The sequence below is a fragment of the Triturus cristatus genome, chromosome 3_1, assembly GCF_964204655.1.
Source record: "Triturus cristatus chromosome 3_1, aTriCri1.1, whole genome shotgun sequence".
NCBI lineage: Eukaryota > Metazoa > Chordata > Amphibia > Caudata > Salamandridae > Triturus > Triturus cristatus.
In genome coordinates, this window is record NC_140583.1 from 390,067,903 (window position 1) to 390,089,162 (window position 21,260).

Genomic DNA, 21,260 nt, shown 5'->3' on the forward strand with positions numbered 1-21,260 from the left:
TCATTGGTTTTTTATCAGTAAAATGTCCAGCTAACTATAACATGTGTGAAACCTATGGTTTTTTCACTGAATTTGCAAGGTTTTTTTAAATGCTAATTCCTAACTATAACGTGTGTGAAACCTATGGTTTTTTCAGTGAATTTGTACGGTTTTTTAAATGCTAAGTTACTTTACGCCATTCGTGGCGTGCGCGCCCACTTAACGCAGTTCGTTCCGTGCGCGCACGGTGAGCTTCGCGCACCGTGCGCGCACGGTGAGCACGCGGTGCGCTTCGCGCACCGCGCGCCCACTTTACGCAGTTAGTGCCGTGGATGGGCCATGTACGCACGATGCGCTTCGCGCACCGTGCGCACATGGAGGACATATTATGCGCTTCGTTGTGAAAGGTAAGCTTTTAATTTTCTAATTATGGTGAGAAATATGCCATGCACATGCGGGCACCATTTGCACACAGGGTGGGGAGAGTGTTTTTTTTTTAAATTTTTTTTATCGTACGCGTACGGTAAGCGTAATCGGCGATTTTTCGTAAAAAAAATAAAAATGAATTTTTGGCCTTGGGGGTTCTTTGGGGACACATTCATCAAGGCTAGGTGGTTAGGAGCGGTCTAAACAGTCCCTTTACATGTTTTTTGCCTTTGTTTTTCCTCCCCCCCCCCCCCCCCCCTCCCCCTCAGAGTGCGAGAGAGAAAATGGCGGCCGCCGCTTCCTGGTTTCGACCGATTCGAATGTTTACTAAGATCTAACAGCCAATCAGAAACGCGCTCGCGCACGGCACTGTACGCGTACGGTAAGCTTACCGTAAGCGCACGGTAAGCGCACCGTAAGCTGGCTCAGATATATATATTGATTTAAATGCTATATATTACCTACTGGCGGTCGCCAGTAGATAGTTATAGTTAGGACCCTGTTTCCATAGGAAATCCGCAACATTCTATTTGGAATAACTTTTGCGCCGGTCGACGAATCCTTGCGAATTTTTCAAAATAGGTGGGGCGCGACGCTCCGCTCCTACCCTGAAAGTCTCGGGGGGATTCGTCAAGCGGGGGCTGAGATAAAAGGGGGGTCCCAAAACGCGTTTTTCCCATGCATTTTTCCATAGGACCTTTAGACACAGCTACAGCCCGAACGGCTGAACAGAATTACTTGAAATTTGGCAGAGAGGTAGTCCTCAGGTCAAGGAAGTGCCTTTTGTAGGTTTGGTGTAAATCTGTTCAGTAGATTCTGAGAAAATAGCCTTTAAATCAATATATATATCTGAGCCAGCTTACGGTGCGCTTACCGTACGCGTACGGTGGCGTGCGCGAGCGCGATTCTGATTGGCCCTTAGATCTTAGTAAACATTCGAATCGGTCGAAACCAGGAAGCGGCGGCCGCCATTTTCTCTCTCGCACTCTGAGGGGGGAGCTGATAAACAAATGCCAAAAACATATAAAGGGGCTGTTTAGACAGCGCCCATGCACATAACCATGTTAGTTGAGTCTTCAAAGATCCCCCAATGTAAAAAACGGTAATTTTTTATTTTTCGAAAATTTCGCCGATTACGCTTACCGTACGCTTACCGTACGCGTACGGTAAATAATTATTAAAAAAAAAAAACCCACTCTCTCCACCCCGTGTGCAAATGGTGGTCGAAGGCCACCATTTGTGCATGGCATATAAGAGCACAGCATTTCCCCAAAAAATTTCAACAGATTACCTATCAGAAGGAAGGGCATAATATGTCCTCCATGTGCGCACGGTGCGCGAAGCGCATCGTGCGTACATGGCCCATCTAGCGTAACGTGGGCACGCGGTGCGCGTAGCGCACCGCGTGCCCACCGTGCGTGCACGGCACTAACTGCGTAAAGTGGGCGCGCGGTGCGCGAAGCGCACCGCGTGCTCACTGTGCACGCACGGTGCGCGAAGCGCACCGTGCGCGCACGGAACGAACTGCGTTAAGTGGGCGCGCACGCCACGAATGGCGTAAAGTAACTTAGCATTTAAAAAACCGTACAAATTCACTGAAAAAACCATAGGTTTCACACACGTTATAGTTGGGAATTAGCATTTAAAAAACCTTGCAAATTCACTGAAAAAACCATAGGTTTCACACATGTTATAGTTAGCGGAAATTTTACTGATAAAAAACCAATGAAATTCCCCCGTTATAGTTAGTGCAGGCAACTATAACTCACGCGACCGCAATCTTCTGCTGATGACATATGTGTCTTTATGAAAAAAAAAATTTGTAATATATGTATAGCTAAAAATTTATGGAAGAAGACATGGGCAAATAAGTGTCTAAATACAGTATTCGCATCAGCAGAGGATTGCGGTCGCGTGAGTTATAGTTTCCTGCACTAACTATAACGGGGGAATTTCATTGGTTTTTTATCAGTAAAATTTCCGCTAACTATAACATGTGTGAAACCTATGGTTTTTTCAGTGAATATATATATATATATATATATATATATATATATATATATATATATATATATATATATATATATATATATATATCACCGAAACAGAGGCCCAATATTCGGCCTCCTGGCCTTGCTCACAGGTGGGAGACATGACGTTCAAATCACCATTGTGTTCACGTGGTGCTTTTAAAGTTCGTAAAGTCACGTGACTGCATGTAAATAATACAACTCCCACAGTGCACCACTCATGCTATTAGTATGCAAGCTGGAAGTCCTCATGGTAATTAATATCGACTTTTAAAGTTCGTACCTTGAAAGTAGTGCACTGTTGTTGGTGTGGAATAATGCATTCAGAGCAGCCAGGTGAGTATTTCTTGTAGCACATTGCTTCGTTTTTTTGTAAAAGTCTGTAAAACGCTCCATTTCACCAGCACGATCAAAAATGAAAAAATCCATTCTTGAATCCCTTCCAAACGCACGCAGTTGATTTCGCCCTTTGGCATCTCCTGAGTAGGCTGGGTGCGTTCGTGGGTCATGCTCCTCGTAATTTATGGCACAGCATCTCCAGTTACCGGAGCCCCCGACCCTACAGGGCAGCCTCTAAAACATGGGCATGGAGCAGCCCATCATATTAATAGCACCGAAACAGAGGCCCAATACTGGTAAAAGATTTGTTTATTCAGTCTTTACAGCACCACTGCATATGAGGACTTCCAGCTTGCATACTAATAGCATGAGTGGTGCACTGTGGGAGTTGTATTATTTACATGCAGTCACGTGACTTTACGAACTTTAAAAGCACCACGTGAACACAATGGTGATTTGAACGTCATGTCTCCCACCTGTGAGCAAGGCCAGGAGGCCGAAACGTTAGGAAACTGGGAGTATGCAGTGGTGCTGTAAAGACTGAATAAACCAATCTTTTACCAGTATTGGGCCTCTGTTTCGGTGCTATTAATATGATGGGCTGCTCCATGCCCATGTTTTAGAGGCTGCCCTGTAGGGTCGGGGGCTCCGGTAACTGGAGATGCTGTGCTATATATATATATATATATATATATATATATATATATATATATATATATATATATATTCTTTATTATCTGCTAATATTTTTTGATTTTGTAAACAGTCGTGGTCTACCTGAAAAGGCTTCACAGACCCCTGGTTAAAACAACTGTTGAACGTGTGTTAATGCATATATTGGCTCCATTTGTTTCATTGGCAGAACTTTTTCTGAGAGTAACTCTGCCAAGTATGTCGCATCAAAGGGCTCAGTATGAACTACTTGTTTAATATAGTTATCTTTGCAGATTGTTTCAAGTTGTCTTTTTTGTCCGCTTTAGGAGCAGCAATTCAAAATAGTCGAGTAATTAATTAATTTTCTACAGTTGTATGAGACAGATTTACCGGAAGCAACACTTGTGTTTGCAAAATGTTCATGTAAACTTGCTTGTTTTATTCTCTTTACCTATATAAGTTTAATGTATCTATTGTGATCGTCAAACTGGATCTAGGCTGATTTTCTAGAAATATTTTGTTACATAACATGAAAGGTGAGAGCCTAGCACAAGGTTCAAACCATTGAGATAGTTAACCAGCATGCAGTCTGCATTAACAGAGCCAGTAGGAGAACCTGGTTCCACTGTTCTTTGTTCTTGCTGAGAATGCCTCTTTTGGTGACAGCAAAAATGCTCTTTTATGCCTCCTAGCTTGTTCACCTCTTGACTCTTTCTAGCACACCGGAAATATACAGATCAAGCTTCATTAAAGCAACCTTACATAAGGCACTTTCCTTTCTTAATGGATGGATCTGACTAATTTGATTCATCAATCTAGTTTTAGATTTCAGAAGGTCTGCAGTTAAGGCTCTTTCATTGAAGGCTTCTTTGAAGTGGAATATAAAAAAGAAAACCCCAACTGCCCCACATGTATTGCTTTTTTCATAAGAAACAAGCTTTTAGAAGTTTAGTTAGTGACTATTCTTAGTTGCCGGCCTGGTGTTTTTATATGGCAATACACAAACGTACTTAAACAAAGCATTGGTGGAGGACTCTGAAGGGCCGTCTAGGCCTCTGAAGGCCCTTTTGCTGTAGCAATCTTTAAATCACAATGTGCCCTTACTGACAACATTTACAATGCTGTATTGCTGTTGCTATCCCTGATGTAGGATTTTTGTTTGAATAACTTATTTAATAAGTTAGCAGTATATTTCTAAAGTTTGTATCACACGTCTGTTGGAAAGTACATATTCTTCCATCTAGCATTTGGGGTCATAAAGAAAGTGAAACCTTCTAGAGGCGGCGCGAGCTTGGGAAGCGCTAATTGAGGAGCTGCGTAGAGATGGCGGAGGCCAGGAAGATGAACCAACCAACTGCTAGACCACAGGGCCTTGAGAGGGTGGAGGAAATGGCGGAAACGGAAAAGGTGGTGAAAGGGGAGAGCGCGGGGTGCCCTGGGGATAGAGGCCGGGTAATAGTGACGGCGCAAAGTGGGCATGTACCTAGAAGTTACGACACATTGAAACTGGAACTGATGGGGGAGCACACTGGGGGAGGGATAGGGGGGGAGGGGGTAGTAATTTTGTTGGGGGGGAAAGTTGAGGGTAATAGTTACCAGAGTGGGGAGGCTGTTAATAGCCAATGAGAGATGGGAAATAGGAACTTGGATAATACCGTACACTCTTATGGATATGTTGTCTGATAATATTGTATGTGAACTCTAGAGAGCAATATATTACTATGTATTGTATGCACCTGTTGTGGAAAGGATGACGGTATGAAGGCGGTTGCGAATAATAAAACATTTTATTAAAAAAAAAAAAATAAAGAAAGTGAAACCTGCTTGTCTCAAAGACTTTTTTTTTAGGTCTCACCTAGCGAATGCAGCAGATGCGCTGCCTCGCCTTGTCTAGACTATTGTTGTCGGTTTGGTGCTCGAAGGGAGACAAAACATGTGCGCGCCTGGACAGGCGATACGCACGGTGTCTCCTCTCTAGCAATGTAAGCTTTCACACGCTCCCACCTTGATTTAGGTTTCAGTTTCACTGCACGATGCAACTATACAAGGCAGACACATACATTTCAGCGCTTCAGCATTTCAAGAACTTTGTGCCGCATGGTATTTACTTTGCTTTTTTTCGCTTTTGTTGCCTCAACACACAACAGTATTGATCTTGCCTCGCCTTGCTTTTTATCTGCTCTGCAATCTATCCTGCCACATATCCTCAGGTTTTTAATTCGCCGTGCAAACCAGGTCAGCAGAGCTGCTGTAGAGGTAGAGAACCAGGTCAGCAGAGCTGCTTTTGAGCCACAGGATCAGGTCAGCAGAGACGTTGTAGAGCCAGAGAACTAGGGGGCATATCTACAAGCCGGCGATAAAATCTTTTGGCCGAAAAGCGGCGATAATATTCTATCGCCTAATTAGCAAGGTCACGCTAACGCGTGAAACCTTGCTTTAGCGCAGGAAATCTTAACGCCCAGCTTTGCATCTCCAATGAGATGCAAAGTGGGCGTTCCTGACGTAACATGAAAGGAGAAATGTCGCTAAGCGACATTTCTCCTATCAAGCCCCACGCTATGAAGCATAGCGGCAGGAAAAGTAGCGATAACCCCTGTTATCGCTACTTTCCTTACGCCTGCTTCAGGACTAACTTAGCCATGATATCCTATGGAAGGTGGATATCATGGCTAAGTTTGTGAGGCCCTATCAACAAGCTAACGCCACATTTCGTGAGATTATCGCTGGGTTTTCAGCGATAATCTCACGTTAGGCAGTTAGCGCTAGGATTTTTATCGCTAATGAGATCAGCGTTGCTAATAGCACGCTATCTCAGCGATAATTATCCTAGCGCTAAGAGCGCTTAGCGATAATTATCGCTGGTTGTTGCTGATATGCCCCTAGGTCTGCAGAGCAGCTCTAGAGCCAAAGAACCAGGTCAGCAGAGGTGCTCTAGAGCCAGAGAACCAGGTCAACAGAGCTGCTTTAGAGCCAGAGAACCAGGTCAGCAGAGCTGCTCTAGAGCCAGAGAACCAGGTCAGCAGAGCTGCTCTAGAGCCAGAGAACCAGGTCAGCAGAGCTGCTCTAGAGCCAGAGAACCAGGTCAGCAGAGCTGCTCTAGAGCCAAAGAACCAGGTCAGCAGAGCTGCTGTAGAGCCAGAGAACCAGGTCAGCAGAGCTGCTCTAGAGCCAGAGAACCAGGTCAGCAGAGCTGCTCTAGAGCCAGAGAACCAGGTCAGCAGAACTGCTTCAAAGCCAGAGAACCAGGTCAGCAGAGCCGCTTCAGAGCCAGAGAACCAGGTCAGCAGAGCCGCTTCAGAGCCAGAGAACCAGGTCAGCAGAGCCGCTTTAGAGCCAGAGAACCAGGTCAGCAGAGCCGCTTTAGAGCCAGAGAACCAGGTCAACAGAGCCGTTGTAGAGCCAGAGAACCAGGTCAACAGAGCTGCTTTAGAGCCAAAGAACCAGGTCAGCAGAGCGGTTTTAGAGCCAGAGAACTTATTTACAAGCCCCTTGCGCCGCCGCTGCGTCACTTTTTCCTCATACAAAAGTGAAGCACCAGCAGTGCAAGGGACTTGTAAATAAGCCCCATTCTGCCCATTTGAATGCAATAAAACAGTTACGTAACCTTCACACCACGGAAAAGGTGAAATAAAGCACCAGTTTCTAAAGTTATTTCTCTTTCCACAGTTACTGGTAACTGTAGTCTCCTGCCTGAGGTCTACTACATTTATTGTAATTTAAAACTTCAGGTATCAAAATGCAAAGTTTTGTGAGCTATTAGCCTTACACTGGCTGAACAACTGCCTCCTACCATAGGACTGTTACGAGTGTCTACATATCTAAGATTGTATTTTGGGAAGTAGATGATGCACCTCATGCCTGCAACATAAAACAAGCATTTGCAATGCAATAGGGCTGGCATTATTGAAAGTTTGAGCTGTTGGCTTTGTAAATGATAATGTTTGTTAGTTTTTTTGTTAAAAAATATTACAGCAGTAGCATAAGTAATAAAATAAAATCCACGTAGACCATCAGTACCACCACTAACACCACCAGTACTACCTGTTTCAATACCACCACCGCTACAACCACCACGAGTACCATAACCACCACTACAATTATTAGTATTACTACTCTGTGGTGGTAGTAATAATAATAGTGGTAGTTATGGTAGTTATGGTACTGGTGGAAAATAACTATTATAAATTACAATACCTGTTAATTTTGCAAAAGGCATTGCCATTTACAATACCAATAGCTCCAAAACTCGCAATTGCGAGAACTATTGCATTGTAAATGCTTGTTTTTGTTTGAGTATGGCCTTTCTGAAATGACATTCTGACACGAGTTAGAAACTTGCAATAGACTAGGCACAGAGTTAATCTGCCGAACAACCTTTTCTACTAACAGACGTTTGCACACCATTAATCAGGAGATTGATTAAATATGGAGAACCCGTTTCTACAGTTATGAAAGGATACAGAACCTTTGAAGTAGAGTTGAACACATACTGGTGAGCAGGTTTGTGTTTATCTTCACTGACAGTCATTGATACAGGTTCATTCCCAGAACAGTAACCATGTGAAGTGGGATCCACAAATGTGCCTATGATGGGCAGTAAGGCCGTCTAGTATGCAGTTGGTTAAATCAGTAGCAGACACTAAATGTCATCAAAAATTGTTGTTATGAAGATCACTCTCACAATGGGTGATTCGGAACAGCAAACAAGTGGTTTAAGTTTTGCCCAAAATTAAACATTTTCTTTTTTCTTTTTTTTTTTTTAAGTATCCAAACTCTAATCTTGTTTGTCCTGGGATTACGATTACCCTGTTTGATATGTGCAGACTTTAAAGGTTATAATGCAAATGTGTTTGGTGTTTTAATTAACTGAGTCAAGGAACAGTGAGCTCTCAGCTGGGACCGCACATGAAGAGCTTGAACTAGGATGCTAAATTGTCAAGAGAGTTGCCTAGTAAAAATCATAGATAATCTTGATCAAAAAGTTAATCTACAATTATTTAAAGTTAGTCCAAAAAAGTGACTGTCCTCTTGTCACCCTGACCTTCAAGTAATTATTAATGAAAGACCCTCATACCTCCTCTTCAGGCAAATGGACTACTGCAGTAGGAAACATCTTTAAATTAGAACACAGTTGTGAAATGCAATATCTATAAGAGCTTTCTCTCTGCATAATGGAAACGTGTGCTATCCGTATCATTAATCTCAAGTGTCAAACAGTGTTATTGTTCCTGGTTTTTGGTAACAAAGTTTTTTTAGCCATTTCCTTTACCAGTTACGTTGCCAAAATGTTCAGCCTCTTAAACAATTGCTCTTCAGGAGGCTTCAATTTATGGTTTGGAACAATACAATATACTCCATATAGGTTCCCTCAGTTAATAAAGTACACTGCTAGAAATAAAGATGCAGTGTATTGATAGCCTTTGTTTCTGAACACCCAGTGCACACCTATAGCTGTGAGGATTCAAAAACTAGTGCATTATAATTACTAATGTGAAGGAGTAAGTGACTGTTGGTGCAGACGTCTGTAATATATGGGCTGACTTCAGAGTCAATTTGTCCCTTGAGAGAAACATTTATATCTATTTAAACCCTTTTTTTCCAGATATAACGAAGTTTCATAATTCACTGTATTTAACATGCGTCACACAGCAGTCCGGAGAGCATGACAGGAGTTCTAGTACCCCAGTAATAAGTTGGTAACCTATTGCTGAACAGATCAGACTTTATTCTAAATTCCTTCTCATGAAACAACATAATCCGCAAACTAAGCTAAAATTAGAACACTCCCCTCTATTCAAAACAGCAGCATCTGAAAATACAAGCACACAACACCCACATAACACAGGACACGTACAGTCTGGATAATCCAACTAAGTATAAACAATACGTTTTGCCACCCATCTTCACAAAACAATCCATACTCCAGTTAATTACACAATTCCAGTCCATTCTAACCACTTTAGATAGACCCAACTATTTTGAGTCACCCTCATGCACACAGACAGGCTTCACTATAAGAGCTAGTGTGATATTGTGATTTTCTTTTAGCATTAATTCAAGGTGATTTGGCATACATAGTCATAAGGATAGGTTAAGGCTAGAACTGTCACATTGTCCACTGTTTGTAAAACTAAAGAGATAGCTCCATGTAGACGTCCCACCTGAATTGAAGACTATACTATGATACTGTATGTTAACACCATTATAGAGCTTTATAGAAATATGAACTTTTGAGAATGTACTGTTAGGTGACTCACAGTTTAAATAGGTTGTTACCAGCACTGTCAGTAAAAGAATTTTAAAGAGTGCTATTGAGGCAGGGTGTCAATAAGGACACACCTGACTTTGTGACCAAAGGTCCTTGACCACAGAAGTAGTACAAACCTTTGATGTTCCCATTCAAATCATAAAAAGAACCGTACAGTTGTTTAAAAAGATATTCATTTTGTTTAACTTTTGGCCAGCCACATAATGGTATTCTTGTCAAAATCAGATGTGGCTCAGTGAATATTGAGTTCCATACTAAGGGCCTGGTTACGATGTTGGTTGGAAAGCCTCTGACCGACAGTAGGATTCTCCTAGACTGTGTCAGAACCCATCCGCCGGACTCAGTCAGAAACCTTTCCGACCGACCGATTGCGATCCTCGCATTTGGAAGGGTAACAGTTCGGATGGGTTCCGATCGGCATTCGGAGAATCCGTGTCGGTCGGAGCCAATTCATACAGCTCAATGGACTGCGTTTACGACTGACCGATTACGATGTCGGATTCTGACAGTCTTTTTGAATCGGTCTGTCTGACACGAATAGACTGTTGGAAATGGACTTTGGGAGCCCCTAGCAGGCTCCCATTCATCCTGAGCCTTCCAGTTTGGGGGCGAGAGGGTACCCAAGGGACCCCCTGTAAAACCATGCACAGTGTGGCAGGCACCATGGGGTGCCCGCAACCGGGTGAAAGGTTTCCTGCAGACACACGTTTTCTCCATAGGAGCCTGTGTTGTAGGTCAGAACACAGGCTCCCATTGAAGTCAATGGGATTCCTTCCAAACTGTGTTCAGAAGCATCATAATCTGTTGGGAGGAACCGCCAACCGCGAGTCGGTCGGAACCAAATCCCACAAGGAGTCGGGCGGTTTAGTTTCCGACCGACATCGTAATGAGGCCCTAAATTCGAAGCCCCAACAGAAACATTGATGAAAAACTATTTATGCTTTCTGAGCCCAAAACCTAGATGGCTGAATATGTACAGCAGAGATAAGCTGCATTCCAATAGTTACATATAAGTGATGTTTCCTTAAAAGTTCTACATTTAATGCATATTTTGTAACCGGTACACATCATTTTATTTAGCCTCAGGATAAAATGCTTTAGCATAACTATTAACTTGTAATACTTTCATACCTTTACAGACACTTCAGATGAATTCTTTGAATATGATGCAGAGGAGTTCCTGGTCTTATTGGCCTTGTTGATTACAGAAGGACGAACGCCACAATATTCTGCAAAAGGGCGGACAGAAGGGTTTCATTGTCCTCCAGCAAAATCTAGTGATCCAGTGTACATCAAACATGAATGCAGTGAAAAATTTACACAGGTACAAATACAATTGTTCATACTGTTCAGTATATTGGCAGCAGGTGTATTTCCTTTACAATACAGGAGAGCATTTATTTTTTGGACTAAATTGCTGGAACTGCAATTGGTGCAGTCACCTTTAAACATCTGTATTGCTTCACAAACAAAATAAAATACTTTGACAAAGTAATGTAGCAAAATGTAGGAAAATTTGCTCTAAGCACAATATTGGGAATGCTTTTTTTTCTACATCTGCTATTTTATATTCTAAATATTGCCCCTTATCTAGGAATAGATTAACCTGTAATACCAATTGCATCACGTAATTCAATTCCATATTGTGGTTCATTTAATTCATATGTAAGGCCCTTCTACGTAAATGTTTTTTCTCACATTCAGAATTATCCCACTGAGTTCCCAAATTTTGTTCTGAACCCTATTTTGACTAAATACAGGTTTGACTCCTACTTCAGGAGTACGCATTTGAGCACACCACATCATGCTCCCTTTTTTGCCTTAAATTCCTGCTCAAAAGTTCTTTTCATATTTTGGCTTCTCATGAACACAAGATGAAGAATTACACTGGACTAAGACTCCAATGAAAAGCAAATTTTTCAGTCTTTAACCCGCCAGTATCATAGGCTCCATGGGTTTTACATCTATTACAACCCTGTGTCTTAGATGTGCTAAGTTCAATACATTTTTTTCAGTTCACTGGTTCCATGTACGACTGCTGCACTACCTGACCTTACACTGCCTCGGTAGCATTACTAGTATGGGCATGACAGCACCCTGTGGCCTTCAAACTACAAATCCCATGATTCCTATTATGTCATCACACACTCAAACATTAACCCCTGTTTGATAATTTCCCTGTAAATACGGCCCTACATGAACGCCAGTGTTCACAATACACTGAATAGGGGATGAGCTAGGTTTTGCAGGCAGCACCCACCCCTTGACAAAATAAGTACCTTTTTTTGCTCACCTTACCATGAGCACCTTGGGGCATCTTACAAGGAGGGCATGGGCATTACGATCTTATTATGACACGGGTCATATCTCTTCCAAAATGGCCGCGCTCTCGATACTGGTGATATAATTATTAGTATATGTTGTTCCTGTCTGTTTGCATGCAGTTTACTTTATACTTTTGTTCATTGGCATGTTTTTGGTTTTATATAAGTCTTTGGTCTTGTGTACTTATGACTGCAGCCATTTAGTAACAAGCATTGGCATAGCCAATAGGTCTCACCTTTGGGACCTTATAAGTGTTTAGCGATGCAACAGTTAATGTTGTTCCACTAAGGATATTGTGCTGCATTACTAAATACTTATAAGGTCCCAAAGCTGAGACCTATTGGTTATGCCAATGCTTGTTGTTATTGTCTGTTTTTTGTGATTTAAAGTGATACTGTAAGTGCGAGGCTGTAAAGAGGAAGCAATTAATAGGAAAATCAATGGAAAATGCAAACATACCCAGAAATAATCCCATGTGTGTCTTTTGAGCCTTCTAGAGTGTGCCTTTGCTTCCATTGGTTTCACTGCCTCTGTCATGAAACTTATAATCTCGGATGCATGTTATAATGCCTAGCCACAGTTTACCCTAAATGCCACATGGCTGTAATTTACCCTAAATGCCACATGGCTGTAATTTACCCGAAGTTACTTAGTGGAATAGGTTATCTCTAATCTAATTTATTGTTGCCCAATAGCCCGGTACTTGACAAGCAGAACGATTGACACTGTTTTTAAGATCTGGCCTAGAGACCGCTTTAGCTCTCTTTTTATCCTCCTATAGTAAAACATCGTAAATACGTGTATACAACTAGCAACGCAAGGGAGGAATGTTGGTGGTAATTAAAGCAGGACAGAGGATGGGATGGTGTAGCGCATCACACTCAGTTCTAGTTTAATATTGCTTTTCTGGGTAACCGTGCATGACAAATGTTTTGTGTGGGGACCCTCCTCACACTTAGCTGGACTCTGCCTTGATCCTAGCTTTTTTGTGCTTTTCCATCTTGAGAAAGCGTTGTGAAGGAGCTGCAGGGAGCTATGTAGACCCCCAGCATAAGTACACTAAAAATAAGACACCGTGTGCAGTAGTGCAAAAAGGGCAACGAGTGGCTCATAGGATCTTTGAAGCAGCCGGTACTTCTGTTAAAAAAATGACTCCCACCTTACCCCCTCCCCACCCTCCGGTGGGAGATAGGATCGTGCAATTGATGCAGACATGCACGGTTGGAGAGAGCATGTCAAGCCGATCCTTGAGCAGAGATAGCTTATCGGCAACAGCTTATCAACACAGCTGCCCTCTGTTCTGGTTTTCACATCCTGTTTGGGAGCGTTGCATTGTGTGCGAACTGCGACGATCAAAAGAAAGGCGGCCGCCATCTTGACAAAGCGCTGTGAAGGAGCTATGTAGCACTGTGTAACCCCCGTCATAAGTAAACTAAAAACAAGCATTGGCATAGCCAATAGGTCTCGCTTTTGGGACCTTATAAGTATTCAGTTATGCAACTGTTGCATGGCTAAACACTCGTAAGGTCCCAAAGGCGAGACCTATTGGCTATGTCAATGCTTGTTTTCTTTCTAATCGCGGCACCGGTGCTTTACTTTAACATTAAAAGTAAAGCGCGGGTGCCGCGATTATTGCAAAAGTAAAGAAATGGATGTTTGTTTCTATTTCTTTACTTTTGCTATAATCGCGGCACCGGCGCTTTACTTTTAATGTTAAAAGTAAAGCATCGGTGCCGCGATTAGCAAGCTAAAAATGCTACCGCCGGCCACAGCTTGCAGTGCATGTGCGCGAGTGGTGCGCGCGCAGCAGTAATCACGCCATATGGCGCCTCTGCTGAAGCCTGCGCACATGCACTGCAAGCTGTAGCCGGCGGTAGCAATTTTTAAAGCCCTTACTAAAGTCTCTCCAAGCAGCGCATGCGCGCTGACTCAGCGAGACCTAATAATAGAGACAGTGTGCAGAAGCACAAAAAGGGAAGTGAGAGGCCCGTAGGCACTTTGGAGCAGCCGGCACTCCTGTTAAAAAATAAATAAAAAGACCCCCACCCCTCAAAAAAAGTACGACGACACGAGAAGCCCGAAAGACTGGGAGCAGCAACATGAGGGAGTTGCGGGCAAGTACTGTGAGAGAGAGGGGCGTGCAATTGATACAGACTCCTGGAAAGAACATGTCAAACTGATCCTCGAGGAGAACAATGCAGCTGTTCTCGGTTTTGGTTTTCGAAAAAATCGGAACTGAGCAATGGGTGCTTAGGCAGGGATTAAGAGGATTGCTTGGGAGGGTAAGAAAATCCTGAGTCGAGTGACAGTGTGCCGCCCGCCAGGAGGAAAGGGACTGAGGGGACGGTCATATTGTGTACTTTGTGGAGGATTTTCTTGGGATTGATGAGAAGAATTTAGGAATGACCCTGCTTCCCTCCAAAGCCACTCAGCTCATAAGTTGGAGTAGGTAGGCTGCTCAGTTGTTCGTTAGAAGATGGACTGCGTGCTTTAGCCCGATTGTTGATATAGCTAATAGCCCGACCTGGTTCCCGCGCCGCCTGAGCCGATTGTGTAATCTGGAAATTACTTTGGGAAGTTATGGAGGGCCGTCGTGTGACGTGATCGAGTAGATGTGATGGTTTTGCTCTATTTTCACCCTGCTGCTGCCTTTTTGAGGTAAAACACAAAGCCTTTCAAATGAAAGTTTTCTTTTTTCATGCCGGTGAATTTCTATCTATCGCAGCCTTGAGCCAGAATGCGTTAATAAGGCAACGGAAGCATATGAAAAGCGCCTCTCTGGAAGCACGAAATAGCTCTCTGTGACAGCCACGCGGTAGCGACTCCCCGAATGATACCGGCTTGGTTGACAATATACTTCAGAATATAGTTAAAAATGCACAGCGCTGAAAATAAGCCTTTCATGTTTTTTGTTGTTGTTTTTTTTATGACTGAAATAATAGTTTTCCGTTTTCTGACTGTGGTGAAGGTTGTTAAAAAAAGAAGGGAAAAGTATCCCGCCCGGGATACAATTGGGACAATGCGGGTATTTTAGTCAACTAATATGTCAGCACTCTAGAATCTGAATCGATTGTTTAAACAAGTGCTCCCCCCCGCCTGTAGATGATGAAGCGGAGAGGTTGTGAGAGATGGGGGGGGGGGGGGGGGGCAGGAGGTGAGCCCGCGAGTAGTGCGTGCGCTTAGGAGAGCAATCTGCTAGTTTTCAAGCACTGTACTCGTGCTTGTGGCGCGCCCCTGCTCGCTCCCGCAAGGTGTATGCTGCCACAAGCAGGAGTGTGTGCTTGAAAATGACCAGAGCGACTGCTAAAGGCCCTCCTATGCATAGGCGAGACCTAAAAACGCTAAGAAAAGATACTATTCTGACAGAATTCAAAATGCTAAGTGCGCAAAAAAGAATTCTATGACATTTTCACTGAATATCGTAAACCAAATTGCCTAGGAGCTCATCCTATTACTCAGGAATCCAGAGACAAACTGGCAGATCATTATACAACAAAAGCAGACATGTTGGAGTCCTATTTAAAACAAAGAAAAGCCAACAGCACCAACCATTTAAAAAAAACAAAAAAAACAAAACAAAAAAAAACTCCAAGAGTAGGCCAACCCAGCTTCCGTATTCCTTCCAACAAATATCACACAATGAGTTTATGGACCTGGTCAAAGCATGCAGGCCTGCTGGCAGCCCTTCTGATCAGTGTCCACCACAAACCCCAAGACTAACTACCTCTGCTACCACACCAGTAAGAAGAGTCATCAACAATTCCTCAACTACGGGGATATTTCCAGAAGGCCTAAAAAACAAAATCATACATACTCCTGTTACGAAAGAAAACAAACCAGGACCAGATTAGCCCCTATAACTACAGACCAATTACAAAGGTCCTTTCGTGGACTAACTAATAGAAAGCGCAACATTCGCCCAGATGTCACGATTCATTGAAGATAATTCCATACTTTCAGATTTCCAAACATGATTCCGTCAAGGAAGAGGCACATAATCTGCCCTCATTGCCGTCTGAGATGACCTTAAGAACACAGTTGACCGGAACGGGGTTGCTGTACTACTTCTTTTGGACCTCTCAGCTGCCTTAGATACAGTTGACCATGACACACTAAAACAAAGACACTATAAAGCCGGCAAAAAGGGCACTGCTCTAGACTGAATCACATCCTACCTTCAAAACTGAACTAATGCCATCCATAGCCTCTACTCATCCAAACCATACTTCACAAAAGGAAGGGGTCCTGCGAGGCTCTATTATCTCACCCATACTTTTCAACATCTACATGAAGTCATTACCGCCACTGAACAATTAATTTCACCTCCTTGACCTGGATAGCCCCAAAGACATTGGAAACTTAAAAATTTCCAGTTGCCTCAGTGGATGACATGGAGCCATTTCAAACTGAATGCTTCCAAAATGGAAATACTCACGTTTGGCGATTGGAAACATTATGACCCACTCGCCGTCTGGCCTGACGATCTGAGAACACCGCTTAAAGTATCTAAGGAAGTAAGAAACCTTGGAATTACCGTAAACTATAAGCTATTAAAAATGCCCAAGTGGACAAACTAGCAAGACCAAGCTTCATTACTATAAAAACTATGTGAAGCATCTTCCCCCCCACCTGGGATTTCCACACAAGGTCCAGGCTATTATCTCTCTAGTTCTGTCTAAATCTGATTATACCAATAGCCTCTATCACGGATCATCTTTAACAACTATGAAGATTATAACTTATTCAGAACTCTGCTGCCAGACTACTCTTACATGTAAAGCCACAAGCCCACATCTCTCCTGCCTTGAAGGCCCTACATTGGTTACCAGTTGCCAGAAAATCCACATTCAAGCTGCTATGTATCACCCACAAAGCGATACATTAAACAGGGCCTCTCTTAATCAGGAATAAAATCATCAAATACATTCAACAAAGGAACCTTCGCTTTCGATTGGCACCTTGCCTCAAAATCCCACCATACAAGAAAGAGAAAACTTAGGTGGCACATCCTTCTCTATTACAGCAGCCAAACTATGGAACTCCTCACCTGCAAACCCAAACACAAGATCCATGTTTAACTACCTTATCTTCAGAAGACTACCCAAGAGTTGGCTCGTCCCCACATAACCACCATCCTCAAACATAAATATAAAGCATACCCATCTGTATATAACAATTGATATAGATTATATATGTGTATTCCTTTGTATACATGTGTATAATCAGTATGTTTCTAAATATAGAGATATTTGTTAGGTTCTGCTTAACACATTTGACTATTACTTATGGTTATATTACTCTGTTTAAAATGCATATAGATAAATGCACAAATAAGTACATTTTAAAAATAGCTATATAGCTACAATGACTTCACTATTGAATTAAAAAAATATATAAATTATAAAGACAAATGATCTTAAAGTACAGCAACACTTGAATGTCTCAGTTTATTAAAAACAACAAATAAAGATATATTACCTTTCTTAAACATATATACCTTGCATGTACATATGCATCTTTATATTTATTAATTTACTCCTGATTCAGCATCTCCAATGCCTTACCCTATTTCTCCCCCATACCTCTCAATATATATTGTCTACCTCCACTCTCTGACTCACCCCAAACACCATTCTACTACTGTGATCCTCAAAATAACCCTTTCTAGACTCTTTCCTCTTCTACCCCTCCTTGCATCATCTCCAACCTCTTTTACTAATCCGATCTCCCAAACAAGCCTTTCTAACCCCTCCCCTCTGGGGCCAAAACATTAAACTAATAGAAATGGGTACACATTCTGATTCTCTGAAAGATTTTTGCTATGTAGATGATTATTTTTGAAGTATTCAAAGTAAGACAGGGTACATCAGTTCTCACAACGAAGTCATTAGATGACAATGATGAAACGTAAGTTTAAGTTTAACTTCATTCTCGTTTCTAAACATACCGATTCCTCCTGCAAGAGACAGGCACATATCTTCAAGTCTCCGCATCTAGTATGGTAATACCCAGGGCCACCTAGACAATGAGTCCCTGCCTGCATAATTATCGATTTACCACACTTGTCAGACACTCCACTCTCGCTATGCAGTGTAGGCATTTTAACATCCTGTTTTTTTTTTACTTTAAGCTCAAAAAATGTTACGAAATAAAACTAAATGGGTAACAAGCACAAGGGTTTAGCACTTAACCATTTGTAGAACTCCAGGACCATTATTACCCAATGCGTGCACACGCTTTTTAATCTTTAACAAAGGCAACCTTGGAATAAAGGTGATTCAGGTGCCTTCAGTTGATTTTATTTCTACACCTTTCAGTCCAATCTACCTCTCCTGATTCGCCCCCACACAACTAGAGGGCACTAGTCATATAATCCAGAAAACTAGGCAGAGAAAACAAGCATTTGCAATGCAATAGGTCTCGCATTTATGCATTTGATCTATTGACATTGCAAATAACAAAGCTTCCTATTTTTGTTTTCGTTTTAAAAACATAAATAAAAGGCATTGCCATTTACAATGCCAATAGCTTAAACTCGCGTAACTGCGAGACCTATTGCATTGCAAATGCTTGTTATTCAGGTGCTCGTGAAATAAGCTATAGGCGGGACTTTGCTTCAGCAGTGAACACGTCATGGTCGGGCAACATGTCCAACCAGCATCATTCTGTTACCTGGTCCGGCCCTCCCATGATACCTATAGTGCCTGTCCCTGTCATGGCAAAATACGGGCTTTATTATGCCGTCGAGCTGTGGGATCCTCACTGCAGGTCATAGGTTGACACATCTCCGAGATAGACAGGGTCGCACTGTTCTTACCAACAAGCCGGGATACGTGACTGGCTCCCTTCCGGTTTAATCAAGAGTCGGTATGTGAATGCAGCAGTAACCCCAATCACCACCTCAAACAAGCACAGTCCGCTTTCACTTTCGTCCGTCGTGAAAGCTTTCTTGTCTTTATGGGGCCATGTGTTTTGAAACACATGGCCCCATAAAGATAAGAAAGCTTTCATGGCAGAAGGAAGGCAGACGAGCCCGTCCAAATGGGACGGCTCAGAAAGCCGGACGAAAACGTCACCAACACCTCTTTTCCAATGGCTGGCCACCGTTTAGCATAAACGGTGACGCCGGCCAATGGAAAAGAGGGGCGGGGCTTAATGCCCTTTACAGAAAATACCCCAAATCATTAAATCCCGCCAGGCGAGACCTAAAAAGCTTTGTTGGTGATTAAGTAGCTCAGTAAGGGGCTGTGTAATGAAAACATTTATAGTCTTTGCTCTCCACTGCTATGCTTAAGTAAGGGTAAAAACCACTTCTAACCGGACGGCTTGAAACTCAAGAATAACCCCATATCCTAACATAAGTGTGGGAGAAACTGCACAGTTTGTTACTTACTGCTAGTTTTGAGCGTATAGGAGATTGGCTCATGTTTGTACCTTCACAAAAATATATTTATAGAATAATCGGTGTGTGACTACTGGAAAGGTGCCCCCTATATCTTGACTGAGGCCAATGAGTATCCATAAATGGGGAAAGTACTAAAGGAGCAAAGTATGAATGTATTTCCACACTTGCATGTTTAGACACCATTTTAATCTTTGAGTTTGATCTTTGACACAGAAAAACATGCACATTTGTTTGCTGATTTGCAGTGGGATGGAGTATGCTCTCAGAATCGATGTTTTGGGAACAGGTCCTCAAAAAGAGTAAGCAGAATTTCCTGATGGCCAGATGCAAACCTCTTAAAAAAAAAATTTTAAAAATCTATATTTACCTTTATCATTTGGTTATTTTGCTATAGTTACCTGTAGACACCTATGTTAGACTACAAGAGAAATGTTTACGAGCCTTATGCCTCATTCACATGAATGGGATGTATGCATTCGTTTGGCAGGAAGTTCCAGAGCCCTGAAGAAGACCTGTGACCTCTATAGGCTTAGATACCAGTCAAAACATATTGGTACTCTTATGTGTTTAGGTGAATCATCGCATTTCACCATGTACACCAATGCTTTAATCATATCAAGGTATTCGTGAATAAAAAGGAAAGCTTTTAGGTATTTTTATGCACGTTTCACAGGAGGGTGTGGGGCAAGCAATGCAGCGCAGGAGGGTTCAGGGCAAGCAACGCAGCACAGGAGGGTTCAGGGCAAGCAACACAAAGCAGGAGGGGGTGGGGAAAACAACGTGAGAGAAGACACAGATGGGGCAAGCAACACACTGCTGTAAGAGTGTGTGGGTGGTACAGGCATGCAACACAATCAGGGAATGGACAAGTAACGCATCCTGGTAAGGGTCGAGGCAAGCCACATAGTGTGGTGATACAATGAAAGCACCTCCCACAGTGCAGCTAGAAAATCTAGTCCGCGCAGTGACCTCTTGACCTATAACTAACAGTTATCATCCAGTAAGGATTCAGTATTCAAATACAGTTGCATGCTAATTCTTCAAATAAGGATTTTCAACTGGAGGTGATGTTTAAGGTCCCACAGAGTCCTATAAATACAATATCATTATGAGAAAATGAGTTACTGGTTGACTATTGTGTGAGCCCTGCTCAAGCAGCAACCACAGTCCTTGTCAGGGGAGGGCGCAAGCAAATCCCAAATTAACTTGTGCTCAACCCCCTTGAAGCTTGATACAAAGCAGTTCCGCGTCAGTTGGAGGCAATATGTAAAGTATTTGTGTATCTTAAAGAGATTAGTTATGGATTCCTCACCTTAGAATTAACCCCAGGCATCAGACTGGATCCGTAGAATTTTTTCCTCAGCAGTACCTCTGCGCGTCGATAGGTGGCATCGGTCGACTCCGCGTTCGTCGTTGGCGTCGTGGTCGCCCAAATGATGTCTCGGTATCTACTTGGACACCGCCCTCGTGCGCTGACGTCGGTTCAGCCAGCGCAGATCCTGAGAGAGCGTTACCTCGAGTCACTTTTTGACTCAGTTTTTGCGACTTTTGTCGACACCTTTTTTGATTCGATCGACTCCTGGTGCACGGAGGGATGTCACGTCAGTCCGGTTTTAAGGCTTGTGACTCTTGTCACAAATTGATGTTGGTCACGGACCTGCACCTTGTGTGCCTTTGGTGCATTGTGCACGACCACCACCCGAAGTTGTTCTCCGACTGCTGGGCCATGAATCCGAAGCCTTTAAGGGAGTGGTCCCGAAAGCTTCTCGAGGCCCGGCAGTCCGCTGCGTGTCGTTTGAGGTCCCGGTCGAGAGTGAGGTCACGGGACCGGTCG

General features: G+C 42.8%; 1 protein-coding gene across 3 annotated transcripts in view; it reads left to right on the forward strand.

The window, feature by feature from the left end:
• Window positions 1–21,260, forward strand: part of ATOSA (atos homolog A) — a 408,075-nt gene that overhangs the window by 122,252 nt on the left and 264,563 nt on the right. For all 3 annotated transcript variants that reach the window (XM_085644168.1, XM_085644169.1, XM_085644167.1), the window contains one exon: window positions 10,836–11,020. In XM_085644168.1, coding sequence (XP_085500294.1) covers window positions 10,836–11,020 — 185 coding nt within the window. The remainder of the gene's footprint in view (window positions 1–10,835; window positions 11,021–21,260) is intronic.